Raw genomic sequence first — 12,935 nt, forward strand, 5'->3', positions numbered from 1 at the left:
GCCTGGGTGGCTCAGCTGGTTAAGCATCTAACTTCGGCTCAGGGCATGATCCAGGGTCCTAGGATGGAGCCCCACATCAGGCTCCCTACTCAGTGGGAAGCCTGCTTTTCCCTCTCACATTCCCCTTGCTTGTGCTCCCTCTGTCAAATAAATAAATAAAATCTTAAAAAAAAAAAAAGAGTCTGACTTTAACTTATATATTTGAGTGAGAAATCAGTCCTATGATAAGCACTTTTTAATATCCTAGTTTTTAAGATATTACTATAAGACATACTTTGCTAATTAATATATTCCATATGTGTCATTTTTAATGAATTCTTTCTTTCCCCAGAAAACTGTAACTGCTTTCAACAAATTCAACTTCTATTATATGTTGCTTTAAAAATGTTATAATCTTTATGTTTCATGTTAATCTACAAAAACAGTAACAAATAGCTTGCCACAGATTGCATTAATAATTTGAGAATGCCAGTAATACTAAGAATTAAAACACATACTAAAGAGAGTTGTAGGGATGCCTGCATGGCTCAGTCGGTTATACATATGACTTTGGCTCAGGTCATGATCCCAGGGTCCCCCACATCGGGCTCCTTGCTCGGCACAGAGCCTGCCTCTCCCTCTGCCTGCCATTCCCTCTGCTTGTGCACTCTCTTTCTCTCACACAAATAAATAAATCCCATCATTCACTAAAACTTTCAGAATGAACCTCAGAGAGACCTCAAATCAATGTCCCCTCTCCTCTCCATCCCTTCCGCCACTAGGTCACTGGGGTCCTACCACATCTTGCCAACACCAGCACAGCAACCTCCTAATTCTTTTCTTGCCCCTAGGGCAACTCTACAGATCTGACCATGGTACTCAAAAGCCTCTAGCTGTTCCTAGTGCAGGCACGTGTGATTCTTCCATATCCATCCCTGCTTCACTATCCAGCTTCCTCTCTCTTCCACTTCTGGCCTTAAAATATATCCAGAAGAAACTCCCCCTAGTTTTCCACATGCAGTGAACGATTTCCTGCTTTGATGCCTTTATCAGCTTTGTCCTCTTTGTCTCCCCACGCTCTCATTCCCCAGGCTAATCCCCATTCTTCAAGAGTCGGCTGGACCCTCTCTCCATGTAGACTTACCTATTGGTGGCCCAAAGCTGGGTTAGGCTCTTACCCTGGGTACACCTGGGTACCTCCTGCAAATCCACTCTGTCCTAATAGTACTTAGCTCTCCCTACCTGGATTCTTGAGCTCCCTGAGAGCAAGACGTCTTTTTCATCTTATCTCTATATCCCATAATGCCTGACCTATTATAGATGCCCAATAAATTCTGGTTGGGTAAATGAATGACTAGAAGAATAAAAAGTGAAATGTGCCAATCTAAAATGTAGCATCTTTACTCAACAAAATTAACACCCGAATTAGTCTTGAACATGGGTTTCTAGCTATGAAGGATTTTAGTAAAATTCACTGAACATCCACTATACATTCTAGGGCAAGCTAAGCACTTCACTACAGAACACTGCACCATTTCTACTTTTTTTGAGTAAAAAATGAAGTCCTCCCAATTATAAAAGTTTACGGACATATTTGTGGATAGAAACATTCCCATCTCAAAGACCTTTAATCGAGGCTCCTGAAACCCAGCAAAAACTGGTGACTATTCATGCACTCTAAAGTTCTAAAAAGTGAATAGGTTAGGACAGCAAACCCTAAGATCCATTTCAATGCAAAAATCCTACCATTCTAATTTCCATTACTGTTTAGCATAAAAATATCTGAGAAGAATATAAAAGTATAATGCAGTATCTTTTACTGTGCTGAAATTCTAAAAAGTGAATGGCAAATTTACAGCTACGTGTAATACATAAATTTTACTCCATTACTCTTCAGATTCATTTGTAATCTAATCATTATTGTCCCTTTGTTTGTCATTAGTCCTGGGTCACAAAGAAGCTACTGACACACAGGTATTTTCATTCTGGAAAGCTGACCCAGATGTCCCCGCCAGCCATTCTCTATGATGGTCATGGTACATAATTCCCCAATCCTACCACTAATCTGAGGCAAACACTGCAGCTGTATTCCCCTGCCAGTTTTGGTCTAGTCTGAGTAACTTCTGGAAAAGGTCTGCTAAACCCTAAAAGAGAGAAAAAAAGAAAAAGCATGCCCTCCCTCGCCTTCCTTGAGATGCTGGGTCCACTCGATAGACATCTTGTCATTCACAAGGGGAAGCAACCTGGGGATAACATTTTCACTGCAAACAGCAGGGGAGAAAGAGAAGGAAGTGGATCCCTGATGAAATTCTCAAGCTGCAGATGTGACCAGGCCTGGTGGCCAGCCTACTTCCCAGTTATGAGAGAATACATTTCCTTACTATTTAAACCAGTTTAAGTGGAGTTTCTGTCATGTGTAGACTAAAGCATCCTAATCTAGGCTCTTTATGCACAACACCCTATTTGATTTTCTTCACAGGAGTCAGTGATATCAGAAATGATCTTTTCTTTGCATCTACTCTCTAACCTTTCCTCCCCTGCCAAGAAGAATCATGAGAACAGGGACTTATCTATCTTGTTCATCTCTAAAGTCCTCACACCTAGATCTAGCACACAAAAGATGCTCAATAAATATTCTTTGATGAATGAAAGCATGAATCTTAGACAATTATAACCAAACACCTTTTTAAAAATCTCACTTAATTATGCAAATGATAATCTACCTTTTCCTAATCTAACTTACTGAATCATGTTCAATACGACAAAAGAAATCATCAAAAAACACAAAACAAAGAAGTAAAAATAAAAATTCATTATTTCACACTAGATGTCAGATATTTTAGCCTGTGGCACTAAATAAGCCTCAAATGTATCTGTGTAAGAGAAACAGCATTTTTTTTTAAAGATTTTATTTATTTATTTGCCAGATAGAGACCACAAGTAGGCAGAGAGGCAGAGAGAGAGGGGGAAGCAGGCTTCCTGCTGAGCAGAGAGCCTGATGCGGGGCTCGATCCCAGGACCCTGAGATCATGACCTGAGCTGAAGGCAGAGGCTTAACCCACTGAGCCACCCAGGCACCCCAGAGAAATAGCATTTTAAATGTCACATTTGTAACAAGTAACCTCAAAGCACAAGAACCCTTATCTGATATATGCTTTCTCAAGTTAACAGTTAAACCACCTGGCCTTGCTCTAAATAGGCCCATACTTCGCAGAGTAAAAACCTGTGAGTGTATCACAGAATTACTTTTCACCTCCCTTTTCTACCCATATACTTGGAATTATGATGAGTAACAGAATTCTTTTTTAGGTGCTATAATTTGAATGAAAAATTCCCCTACAATTTATGGGAGATTAAAAACAAGGGCCAAAAAAGGACATGTGCATATTCCCCATTTCCTGACAGGCAGTCACAGGAAAACAAGAGTAGGTAATGCCCTGTGCCATTATAAACACTTCTGATTATCCATGAAGCAGGAAAAAATAAATATATATAACATATGATGCAGTGGAAGTATGCAAAGGTCTACTGGTTGGCCTCACTATTTTTTTTTAAATAAAGTTAACAGGGCCTCAGGCCAAAAAAAAAAAAAAGAAAAGAAAGAAAGAAAAGAAAACGAAAAAGAAATAATGGACTCATATTCTAGCAAAACATAAGTAAATGTAGGTACATATTATAAACCACCTAGACCAAATCTCCTTATCTTCCTCACCTAATCTCTGACAAATGATGTCCTTATTCAGTGGATTCAAAAGCAGAAAATGTACAAAGATTGCCAGAAAGGTGACTAGCATCTATTGCTAAAGAACCATGAAAGTCAAGCCTAGTAAGCATATGAAAAGATAGAAGCTCAACATCATCAGTCATTAGGGAAGTACAAATTAAAACTGCAAGAGATGCCATTTTACACCCAATAGAATGACTACAAGTTGGAAAAAAAAAAAAAAAAAAGAAGCAACAAGTGTTGACAAGATGTGGAGAAATGGAAACTCTTGTACATTAATGGTAGGAATATAAACAGCATAGCAGTCTTTTTTAAGTTAAACAGAAATTTACCATAGGACCAGCAATTCCACTCCTATGTACCTATTCCCTTGAGAAATAAAATTAAATGTCCACACAAACAACTGCACGTGGATATTTACAGCAGGATTATTCCTAACAGCCGAAAACTGGGAACAACCCAAATATCCATCAACAAGACATTCAAACTGTGGTGTATCCATACAACTGTATGTATTTAGCAATAAAAAAAACAAATTCATGATACATATTATGACATGGATGAATTCAAAATCATTAATGTGGGAATAAAAATGTTCCGAAACTGGGACTCCTGGGTGGCTCAATCGGTTAAGTGTCTGCCTTCAGCCCAGGTCATGATTCCCAGGTCCTGGGATTGAGTCCTGCAGGGAGCCTGCTTCTCCCTCTGCCTGCCACTTCCCTGTTTGTGTGTGCTTTCTCCCTCTCTCTGTGACAAATAAATAAATAAATAAAATCTTTTTTTAAAAAGTTCCAAAATTGATTTACAGTGATGACCACTCAATACATTTACTAAAAGTCACGGACCACTGCACTTGAAATGGGTAAATTTTATAATATGTAAAACATGCCTTAAAAAAGTTATGAAAAAACAACATAATTGAGGTATTCAGTTTATATGTATCAGAAATTAATATAGTATCCCTATTTTGCACTTATCTTAGTATACTGCCATCTGAAATTTGACTACATATAGACGGTAAAACCTCAGAAGCAGGTTGGACTGCAAGAAGTACCCACCTACCAGTTAACTGAGTAACTAGGAATATTTATAGAATCAGAATATCTTCAGAGCCTCTCATTCCCACCATTAGGCAAAGCCCACATATTCATAAATTGGATATCAGCTAAAACATGAGGAATTGAGACTCATTAGACCAAAAAAAAAAAAAAAGCGGGAAAGTAAAATGTAGTTTAGATCATAAAGTAAACAGAAAAGGAAAACAAAGAGATAATAAGATCCTCCACCCCTATCCAGCATTCATGTTTCTGGATATGCAAAGTTGAGGGAGACTGGAGACTCTAAGTGCTATCTTTTGAAGAGAAAGGAAATTAACCTTGATTTTGCAGTTTTAAGTTCATAATATATTTTTGTAACTCTGTGGAAAATAAAACATTCATCAAAAAGTAGTCTAGTCAGGGCACCTGGCGGCTCAGGTCATGATCCCAGGGTCCTGGGATGGAGCCCCACATCGGGCTCTCTACTCAGTGGAGAGCCTACTTCTCTCTCTCCTCCCCACTTGTGCTCTCTGTGGCTATCTCTATCTCTCCTTCTCAAATAAATAAATAAAATCTTTAAGAAAATAGTCCAGTCTAAGGCTTCCTCAAACTTCTACTCTTATAGAATATAAAGACATTTAGAAATTTAGAGTATAAGAAAAATAATGGATCATTGGGATGCTTATTTTTAATTTTTTGAGGAACTTCCATACTGCTTTCCATAGTGGCTGTACCAACTTACATTCCCACCGGCAGTGCAAAAAAAGCTCTGTTTTCTCTATATCTTTGCCAATACTTGTTCTTTCTCATCTCTTTGATTCTAGTAACTCTGACAGATATGATTTGCATTTCCTTGATGATTAATGATGTTGAGCATCATTTCACGTGTCTATTGCCCATCACTGGTCTTCTTTGGAAAAACGTCTATTTAGGTCCCCTGTCCATTGTGTAATTAAATTATTCGGGGTTTTTTGGTGTTAAGTTGTATAAGTTCTTTATATATTTTGGATTTACCAAAAAAAAATTAATTTGAAAAAATATATGCAACGCCTATGTTTACTGCAGCATTATTTACAATAGCCAAGATATGAAAGCAAACCAAATGGCCATCAATAGATGAATGGAAAAAAGATTTGGTACATATCTACTATGAATAGATACTACTCAGCTGTAAAAAAAGTACGAGATCTTAGCATTTGAGCCACCATGGATGGACCTAGAAGGTATCATGCTGATGAAATGTTAGAGAAAAATATATACCATATGATTTTATTTATATACGAAATCAAAAACACAGAACAAACAAACAAGCAGAAACATACAGAGAACAAACTTGTGGTTTCACAAATACAGAGAACAAACTTGTGGTTACCAGAGAAGAAAGGGTGGTAGGATGAGCAAAATGAGTGATGGGGAGCTAGGGAGTGAATAAGTTATGGGGCTAAAAGGTACGGCACAGGGAATATAATCAATGATATTGTAACACTGTTGTATGGTGGCAGATGGCGGCTAGTTTTGTGGTGAGCAGAGCATAACATATAGAGATGCTGAATCACTATGTTGTAACCCTGAAACTAATGGAACATTGTGTGTCTGCTATTCTTCAATTAAAATAATAATAATAACCATAATTACAGCCAAAATTAATTGTGTATTTTCTATGTGCCAAGTTAAACAGCTTAGAAATTCACATACATGATTGCATTTAATTTTTACAAAAACCCTAGGAAATGGGTAATATGATCACCCCCCTTCTCTAGATGGGGAAACTGAAGCATAAATTGATGACATGAGCTTCCCATAGTTTCCAACAAGGAAGTAGCAATAGAAATGTCAACTGAGAGAATGCTATTTACAGGGGACAACACTATATACTAGGGAATTCCTAAACTAGGCCAACACATTCCAACTAGAATCCTCCTCTCATAAGCCTAGAGACTCTGTTGAGAAAGCTGTCCAGGAGAAATAAATAAGATGTGAACCACAACACTGAAATGAACTCTAGGACACAAAAATTTTACTAGTCTCACTTCATCAGTATTGACTTTTCAAATCAGCCTCAGCTAAAGGCACCCTTCCAACTTGGCTCACAGCCCCTCTGCTATCCTTCCTACATTCTTGATTATTTAACTGTTCAGGAACAGCAAGGCTGCAACAGGCTGAATACTGAGGGGCTCCAGACTCTCCTCTACTCCTAAAACACTAAGCCCATCCTTTTTACATGGCCTTCCACACTCATCTTCATGTGTGTGAACCCTTTAAACCTATCAGGTGTTAGGAAATGTCAGATCCCCTTCTCTCAGTGCTGCCCATCACAGCCCTTACCACCAGCATCACTGCCTAGGCACCCAGATCTTCCATACACTACTGCATATTTAAAGTGTGCATGTCATTACCGGAGCAGGAAGCACACTTACACTGGTCTATATTTCTTAAAGTATCTAAGCAAAATATTAAGCACAAGAAATACTTCATGACTTCTGAAGTATGAATGGTTTTATATTTGTGCTTTTTTGTGTAACTATGTTTGTATTTATAAGTATTCTGTTTGTCCTACCAATACTCTTAAGATTATAAGCTCACTGTTAGAACACATAACTTCATTTCTTTGTACAGTAACATGTTTAATTTTTTTTTTTTTTTTTTTAAAGAATGAGGTTAAGGGGGCACCTGGGTGGCTCAGTCAGTTACATGTCTGACTTCGGCTCAGGTTATGATCTCAGGGTCCTGGGATTGAGCCCACATCAGGCTCACACTTAGCAGGGAATCTGCTTCTCCCTCCCTCTCCTTCTGCCCCTCCCCCTGCTCATGTGCTCATAGGCTCACTCTCTCAAATACACAAAATTTAAAAAAAAAAAGAATGAGGTTAAGGACTTCAACTGTTGCAGGCATAAATTACTTTTTTCCAGAAGTACTGAAATCATTCTCTGTATTTTTACAGTTACCTAAGTGCTCACCCTATATTTTTATGTATCCAAGTCAAAGGACATTAAATAAACATCTCTTTATTCATGACATAGAATAAGTGAAGCATATGTGAAAATCACTTGAAAAAAATGGAAAGAGTAAAAACATAAACAGTAAAAAGTAAACAGTAAAAAAGTAAAAATTCTGCTTCTGCCAAAATAACAAAGTGCCAAAAGTTGTTATAAATAGCAGGAAAGTAAACTGAGTCAATATGTGTAAACATAAATATAAAGGGGGAAAACTGAGCATAAATTCTGAGTATGTGAATGCAATGTACACATACACACAACATGATTACAAAAACAAAAAACAATGAGGAAGAGGAATTTGAAACAAAGCAAGAGCATTTACTTCCACTGCAATACTGAATTTCCTAACAGTGAAATATTAATAAGAAAAGAAAATATAGAGAGAAAAGCCCAGATTTGGATATATTTTAAAAACACCCATAACTAAGACATTTCATACCTGTAAACATGGCATGAAAGTAAGGACTACAGGCAGCCAGCACCACTCTATGAGCAGAGATTTCCATGTCTTCAGCCACAATTGTGACATCACACAGCAAATTTTGACTGTTTACAAAGTAGAGAGAGAAAAAAAATTTTAATGATACCAATAATAAATGTATTGAACATCCTATGCAAATATATTACAGTAAAAGCCTACTCTTCTGAAGTTGAGGCTAACTTTTAAAAGTGCCATCCTCTGGGGCACCCGGGTAGCACATGGGTTAAGCAGCTGACTCTTGATTTCAGCTCAGGTCCTGATCTCAGGATCCTGGGATTGATACCCCATCTTTGGGCTCTGCACTCAGAAGACAGCCTGCTTCAAATTCTCTCTCCCTCTACCCATCCCGCCCACGCATGCGCTCTCTACCTCTCTAAAATAAATAAGTATTTTTTAAAAATAAATAAATAAAACTGCCATCCTCTAAAAGAGAATTCCTAAACATGAAGCACACAGGAAACAGTCATGACAAATGCCCGGCAGGCGTTGGGCCCTCACTTAGCATCTCGCCTTTGTTTAACAGAGAAATCTTTCCCAATTTGATTACTGATTTCTCAACCTAAAGTAAATTACTGGCATCAAACCATTAATGGACTGTAAAAGGGGAGGTTGTTTGAATTGAGAACAACATCAGCAGAACTGGCAGACGGCAGTCTGACATTAAGATGATGACAAAATAAAACATATGTAGAAAACCAAATTGGGTCAAAGTACACACACAAAAAAGATACTTAAAATGATGCTGGTCATGAAGCAAAGGTAAACTTAAATTCAATTACACCTGCTATTTAAAAGGCATATAAGACGTCTGAAGCTTAACTTAATCAGTACATTTTACCAGTGCAAACCATCTCATTCCTCAAGGCTAAAAAAAATTACCATATACAAAATTAAAAAGCATTTTGTTACCTTAAAACAAACCATTATTCAGCAAACATAATTATCCCTCCAATTCTGAATTATCCATTTTAAATCACTCAAAACCATGTGATGAACACTTTTTACATTCTACACAAGCTGCTAGATGAGCCTCTCCAGCTAAGTAAGAATGTCACAGAATATTTTTTTGGCAAAAAGTGGTGCTGACGCTTCTTCCAGAACAAGCAAGAGGGCTCCAAGTCTAAAACCAGCCTTACCAGTAGTTATGTCATAACTGAAACAGGTGTGGTGAGCCCAAAAGTAGTCCTTTCCACACCTCAAACACTCAAGCACTGAGTTTATGTGTATAGCACATGTAGGTCACTCTTGGCCCCCCTCCTCCACTATTCTATTTCCTACAAGGGTGGCCTGTCTGCTTCCGTAATTTTCAAGGCGCTCACAAACAACATTTTCACATGAGCTTCAGCAAGTTGAAGTTTTCCATTTTTCCGCACTGCTTACAAACTTGTTTCTGTGGTGCTCACACCAAAAGTTTTTGGAGATCCTACTGGCATCTATTTTCCCTCCAATCCAAGAGCAACTAAGAAAAAGGAGTCCCACAGCAGTGGTGGTAAGTGTGTTGCAGGCCTCCCTATGGATGAGTCTGCTATGCCCTTTAGACTGAAGTATGGCTCATGGGTGTCACTCTAATGGCTCACAATGCTCTATGAGACATCAGGTAGGTCCCACATTAGAGTCATCAAAGGTGGCCTAAGTTTACCCATTTGTGAGTCCTCCCCTGTGAAAAACTGACAAAGTCTACTGTCTGCTTGGAGGATATAAAACCAGTCTGCAAGTCTATGAATTCCATGGGTTCACAAGTAACCATGGGAAAAGCCAGTGGTGTTCTTAGAAGAATGCTAGATAACAGCTTTACCTGCATGTATTATCTCATTTAGACCCCACCATAGTCCTTATGAGGTAGGTATTATTAGGATTTTTTACCCCCAAAATGTATAGCTGGGAAAGTCAAGGTTAAAGATGAACAACCAGCCATAAGTCCCCACTATTGGCAATGCCAGGATTCAAATCCATGGAGTCTGACTCCAAAGCCTTTTAAAAACTACACAAAACCACCTAAAGCTGTGCTATTTTAAGACTTGGTAAAACCTGAATAAAACAGGGAATAAGAAGTATAAATCAGCGATGCCCGGATGGCTCAGTCTGCTAAGCATCTGCCTTCAGCTTAGGTCATGATCCCGCAATCCTGGGATCGAGTCCCACATTGGGCTCCTTGCTCAGTGGTGAGCCTGCCTCTCCCTCTGCCTGACACTTCCCCTGCTTATGCTCTCTCCATCTCTGAAAAAGAAATAAAATCTTTTTTTAATAAAGTATAAATCAAATAGCACGATTTATTAGTTGACATACTATATTCTAGAAACATTTTTTAAAGTTCTATATATAATTTATAAAAGACCTAATTTTAGTGGGTTTTTAGCACTACCTCTACAAGAATATTTAGAAAAATCAAATTCAACAAACCACTGCAAGATCATCTCTGCCCTTAAGTTGCCTAGCAGAAAGGACTGATGATGCCAAAATTATAGGATCAAGTGGAAAACATCACAGTAAAGGTGCTGTGGGAATATCTAAATCAGAGGAGTGGTCAGAAGAGTCTTCCTTCAGCTACTGACCTGAAGCTGAGTTCTAAAAACAAGTACGCATTAGCAGGATGGAGAAGGAGCAAGAGAACTCCCTAACAGAGAGAAGAGCGTGTACTGTACAGACCCAAAGCAGCACAGAACCATGGGGACCCCCAGAAGAAGAAAAGCAGAGAGAGAGAAGAGCGAGCAAAGAGCAGGAGAGGGAGGGGTTGAGGTCAGCAGAGTTGCACACAGCCTCTCAAGAATGCAGCCATCCAGGTGTTCCTATAATGACCAGGGCATCTGGACACAACTCAAACACGAGTCAAGTACATCTTTACACCTATTTTCCTTCTGTCAGTAGTAATCCTTCTTAGTGCTCTAATTTCAAGATGGAACTTAAGTGGAATTACACTTGAACACCCCCAAATCACATAATTAATTACATTTAGCTTCAATTACAATCACTCATTGATTGAAACCATCTAGCATAACACCTGCTGGTTGTCACATAATTAGCTTGGCCTTCCCAGCTTATTAGCTGATGTTAGTTAACTAATAAAGTAAACACACTGTCAAATTAGCATGCAGCCGCACCCTAGGCTGGGTCACACAGAATCTAAGGGTCGCATTCCAAAACAATAACATATTTAGTTCTAGTGTTTCACTTTTTTATCTTTTTGTTTCCAGCAATACCATATTTTAAAACAGCACTCAAAGACAAGTGAGAGCTGACCAAACTTCTTTCAGCCAAACTTCTTTCAGGCACGCTCTGTGTGCCTAACAGAGTCTGGCTCTTACCTCTTTCCAAATGTGCATGTTCATAAGAAGCAGAATAACTTCTGGGCAAGGAGGAGTGAGCTACAAATGAAAAGTCTGGCAATAAAAAAAAGAGCAACTTCTTTACCAGCACATACCCAAAGTCTACATGGTAAGTTTCTGAGTTTATATTCCTATTACCTGAAATCTAATGAGGGAATGAACTGCAGAAGGGAAAGTCTTCCTGAATAACAAGACAAATAAAGTTGCTATTTAGCAAAATTCGCATGTATTCATTCATTTGTCAAATATTGAGAGTGGCTACTCTGTGCCCAGCACTATGCTCATTTACTGGACATACTGCCGAAGCAAGCACACACTACACTCATTTACAACAGCAAGATCATGTCCATGAATTGCAAGGAGTTGACAGTCGACTGGGAAGACACACACAGGCTAACAGGTAATTACAAAAATGAACTTACAACTTTTAAGGTGTGGCAGGCGTGGGGTGTTTGGGAACACACATGAAAGGCCAACCCCAACCTTAAGAGGCTTTGCAAAGGAAGTTGCCTCTAAGCTCAAATGCAGAGAAGAGCAAACATTATACAGGCCTTATGTAAAACTCAAATTGCCCAGAAAAATGAAAGGCACTCCATCTCCTAAATGAAACATCATCATGCAAACTGGTCCTTCTCAGGAAAGATACTGTTTTGAAAATTAATGAAACATGCCCCAACATACCAAGACATCCTTTAGTTTACTGATACAAAGTGACCGATTCCTAAGACTGGAAAAAACCTATCACCGTGTATATCTATCTTCTCAAAGTAAAACAGACCATCCAGCTCTGAGAGGTCAAAAATAATGAGTAGTCACATGAAATAAGAATTTACTTTCTACTGGAAGTGGGGGTCGTGAGGCGATCACATGGCATCTGTCCATCTGCCTCCCTCGGATGCCACGGAAAACCTGGAGGCACTACTGCCACATGGAGTAGAATCAGAGGAACAGCTGAAGCAGCAGGCTGGAGAGATGACCTGCCAGCCAGAGTCCATGGGCAAACTACAAACTAGAGCCCAAGAATGTGCCCACAGTCATCTCTAAAAGAGCATCAGGTGTTAGAATAAAGAAACAACAGCAAGACATAAAAAGAAATGAGGCAAGGGGTCAGAAATCAAGGCAAGAAGGAAAGAAACTAAGGAAATTAAAAACTGGCCAGGAACCAGAGGGTGAGGCAGATGTGGAGTTGCTGTTCGGGACATGGCTGCCTCATGGAATACTGTCCTCGGCACGAAGGGAGGTGGGGTGGGGAGATGAGCTGGTTTAAACATGAAAGGCTTCATGACTGCTGACTTAGTCATATTTAACCAAACCTCCTGTACCTGACAATTTTATTCAACAGACAAGGGAGATACAATGTGGCTATAATGTCAATAATCTCAAAGAGCAACAGAA

The 12,935-nt window shown here is 38.9% G+C and overlaps 1 protein-coding gene across 2 annotated transcripts in view; it reads right to left on the bottom strand.

Moving 5' to 3' along the window:
* KLHL2 (kelch like family member 2) overlaps positions 1 to 12,935 on the bottom strand; it is a 105,008-nt gene that overhangs the window by 72,981 nt on the left and 19,092 nt on the right. For both annotated transcript variants that reach the window (XM_080797552.1, XM_080797551.1), the window contains exon 3: positions 8,176 to 8,282. In XM_080797552.1, coding sequence (XP_080653678.1) covers positions 8,176 to 8,282 — 107 coding nt within the window. The remainder of the gene's footprint in view (positions 1 to 8,175; positions 8,283 to 12,935) is intronic.

The sequence above is a fragment of the Martes martes genome (assembly GCF_963455335.1).
Source record: "Martes martes genome assembly, chromosome: 2".
In the NCBI taxonomy this organism is placed as follows: domain Eukaryota; kingdom Metazoa; phylum Chordata; class Mammalia; order Carnivora; family Mustelidae; genus Martes; species Martes martes.